The sequence below is a fragment of the Chenopodium quinoa genome, unplaced genomic scaffold, assembly GCF_001683475.1.
Source record: "Chenopodium quinoa cultivar QQ74 unplaced genomic scaffold, ASM168347v1, whole genome shotgun sequence".
NCBI lineage: Eukaryota > Viridiplantae > Streptophyta > Magnoliopsida > Caryophyllales > Amaranthaceae > Chenopodium > Chenopodium quinoa.
Window position 1 is genome coordinate 4814467 of NW_018743697.1, and position 2661 is coordinate 4817127.

General features: G+C 33.0%; 1 protein-coding gene across 1 annotated transcript; it reads left to right on the forward strand.

Moving 5' to 3' along the window:
* Window positions 1–1989: 1989 nt before the first annotated feature.
* On the forward strand, window positions 1990–2457 carry LOC110684513. The gene has a single exon (XM_021860969.1). The coding sequence runs from the start codon at window positions 1990–1992 to the stop codon at window positions 2455–2457; it is 468 nt and encodes a 155-aa protein (XP_021716661.1).
* The last annotated feature ends 204 nt before the right edge of the window (window positions 2458–2661 follow it).

Genomic DNA, 2661 nt, shown 5'->3' on the forward strand with positions numbered 1-2661 from the left:
AACATATATGCAAGGTTGTACTCCCTTTTAATAGGTGTCTTGGAAAGTTGAAACATTTTTTGTTTGACTTTATGTCATAACTTCAATGGGTTACATATCAATATATAAAGAGGCTAAATACATAAATAAACATTTTATAGAATATACCGTAATTGTTTAAACATTATTCATGAAAGTTATTTCAAACTTGAAAGCAAATAATCTTTTTATTTATTTTTAATAATGGATAAAATTGTGTTTTCGTATAGGGTTTACGAGTTATTGAAAGTAAAGGGGCGTGCTGATTTCTTGTCATCTTGTGTTTGTCAAGAAATTGGTTATTGCTCCTTTACGAGTTAGGAAGAGTTTTGTACTCTCTCCGACCCTAAAAGAATGACTCTTTTGGCCAAATTTTAGTCCCAAAATGTTCATCATATTTTTGCATTAAATACCATTTGCCATAATATTTGTGCAAAATTGGTTTTTTCTATGTACTCTTATTACTTTCTCTCTCTACATTTTTACAAACCCCATATAAATTTATTTTTTCAATGTACTTTTGTTAATTTTCCCATACATTTATACTTCAAACTTAAGTTTTTTAATATCCGTGAAAACTCAGCAAGAGGATCATACTTTAAGAGACGGAGGGAGTACTAAATTAACTACGGAGTATTTTTTTTTCTAGGTAAAGCTAGTACTCTATATTTTTTAAATTTTATTATAGCTATGAAGTTAATTTAACGAAAATAATCTCAATTTTTTCACACAGGTTTTTTTTTTTTTTTTTTTTTATTGAGAGAAAAAAAAGGTGCTCCTACAAAAAAAATAAAATAAAATTTGCACCTAATTTAAAATCGCTCATTAACTTTTAGAAATTTTGTAAATTACCACCCAAAAAGAGGTCCAGTTTTGAAATTACCACCCATTAAAAACTTTATTTTAAATAACCACCCATTAAATTAATTAATCTTTCAGATTACCACCCATTTTGTTTTTCCGGTTGAAAATCCGTTTAAGGGGCCCACATAACTGCTATTAACGGCTAGTTTGACTAAATTGACTGGGTTTCTCCTTGATTTTTCGTGTTTATATATTTCCCAACTACAATTACTTGGAAAAAAAAATATATCTCCAATTAACAAATTCTTCCCCTAATTTCTTCCAAATTCCCCAAATTTGAACTGGTATTGTGCGACGAATTAATCCATTGAAGTTCAGACCCAATTGAATTCGCATTTGAGGTAAGACTCCTGAACTTTAAAAATTAGGGTTCCTGGGTAAATTTATTTGGGGGATTTTGCAATTAGGTTTCGTGGAAGTAATTAATTGGGTGTTTATGTTATTTTTCTGGTAATTGGTGTTGGTGTTGTCCAAATTTGGTGAATGATTGTTTATTAGGTTGAATAATGGTGTCAAATGTGTTGTTTTTTTTTTAAAGAAAGATGTGAATGATTCATTCATGCATGAAGTTGTAAGCTTGGTTTTGTGTTGTTTTTTGTTGAATGATGTCTTGCAGAAATGAAAAGAGGGGATAAGTACATTTTCAGATTTAAGTATTTTAGTTTTGTTGTGGACCTTGAGTATGAAGTAGGCAACAGTAACTTATAGGACACAGCCATAGCTTTCGAAGATCAACTGCGTGACATGGAAGATCCAAGTGAAGGATCAATTGATCTTCTTTATCCTATATTTCAGTATATCTATAAAGGGAAGTATAGGACTTCTTTAGAAGATGATGGTGATGTGTTCAAGATGATTAGGAGGTTGGGGAATAAGGATATGTACATCATACATGTTGGGAGCACAGATGACCCAGGGTTCTTAGCTGACTGTATCATTGAGTACAGGATGAAACAGAATGGGACTTGGCCACCCCCTGGTTATCCTCATTATGGGGGTCAACCACCACAGTGACTAGGTGTGCTTGTCTTAGAATAATATAATTGCTTGTGTTTGCTGGAAATGTTGCACAGACTGAGTTGTTGCTTTGTAAATGCAGGTTAGAAAATGTCTTGGAATAACACATCTCCCACTAACCAGAAGAAATGCAATTGTGGACTGCTCTTTGCTAGGTTGACATCTTGGACCAGAGAGAACCCAGGAAGGAAATTCAAGGCTTGCAAATTCTATGACCCTAACACTGAAACTAGAGGGTGCAAGTGTTTTGAATGGATTGACACTGAAGATGGAACTGAGTGGCAAAGAGATGTGATCAACAATCTTTTGCTTGACAAAAAATTGATGAAAGCTGAAGTGAACTATCTGAAAAGGGATGTTGATGACTTAAGTGGGCAGAGAAGGTGTCTTCTTAATGAGGTGGATACATTGATAGTGAAATGCAAGGCTTTAAGTGGAGATAGGAAGAAGATGCTCAATGGCAGTGGCAATCCTGATAGCAAGCTAATGATTGTTGTAGTTGTTGTTTGGTCCTTAATTTTAGTTTTAGGTTGTGTTGTAGTTAATAAACTGGTTTAAGGGAGGTGTAGTTGTTGTAGTAGTTGTTATTTTAGTAATGGAATGAACAAGTATTTCTGGTTTATTTGGCTTATGTGTTATGTTTGCTGATGCTTTTTATTAGCTTCCTTATTTGTTGATTGTTCTGTAAAAGAAAAATAAAAGGAAATAGAATATGGGCACACCACAATTTAATCAACACAGTTGCAGCTAAATGAATTAAGT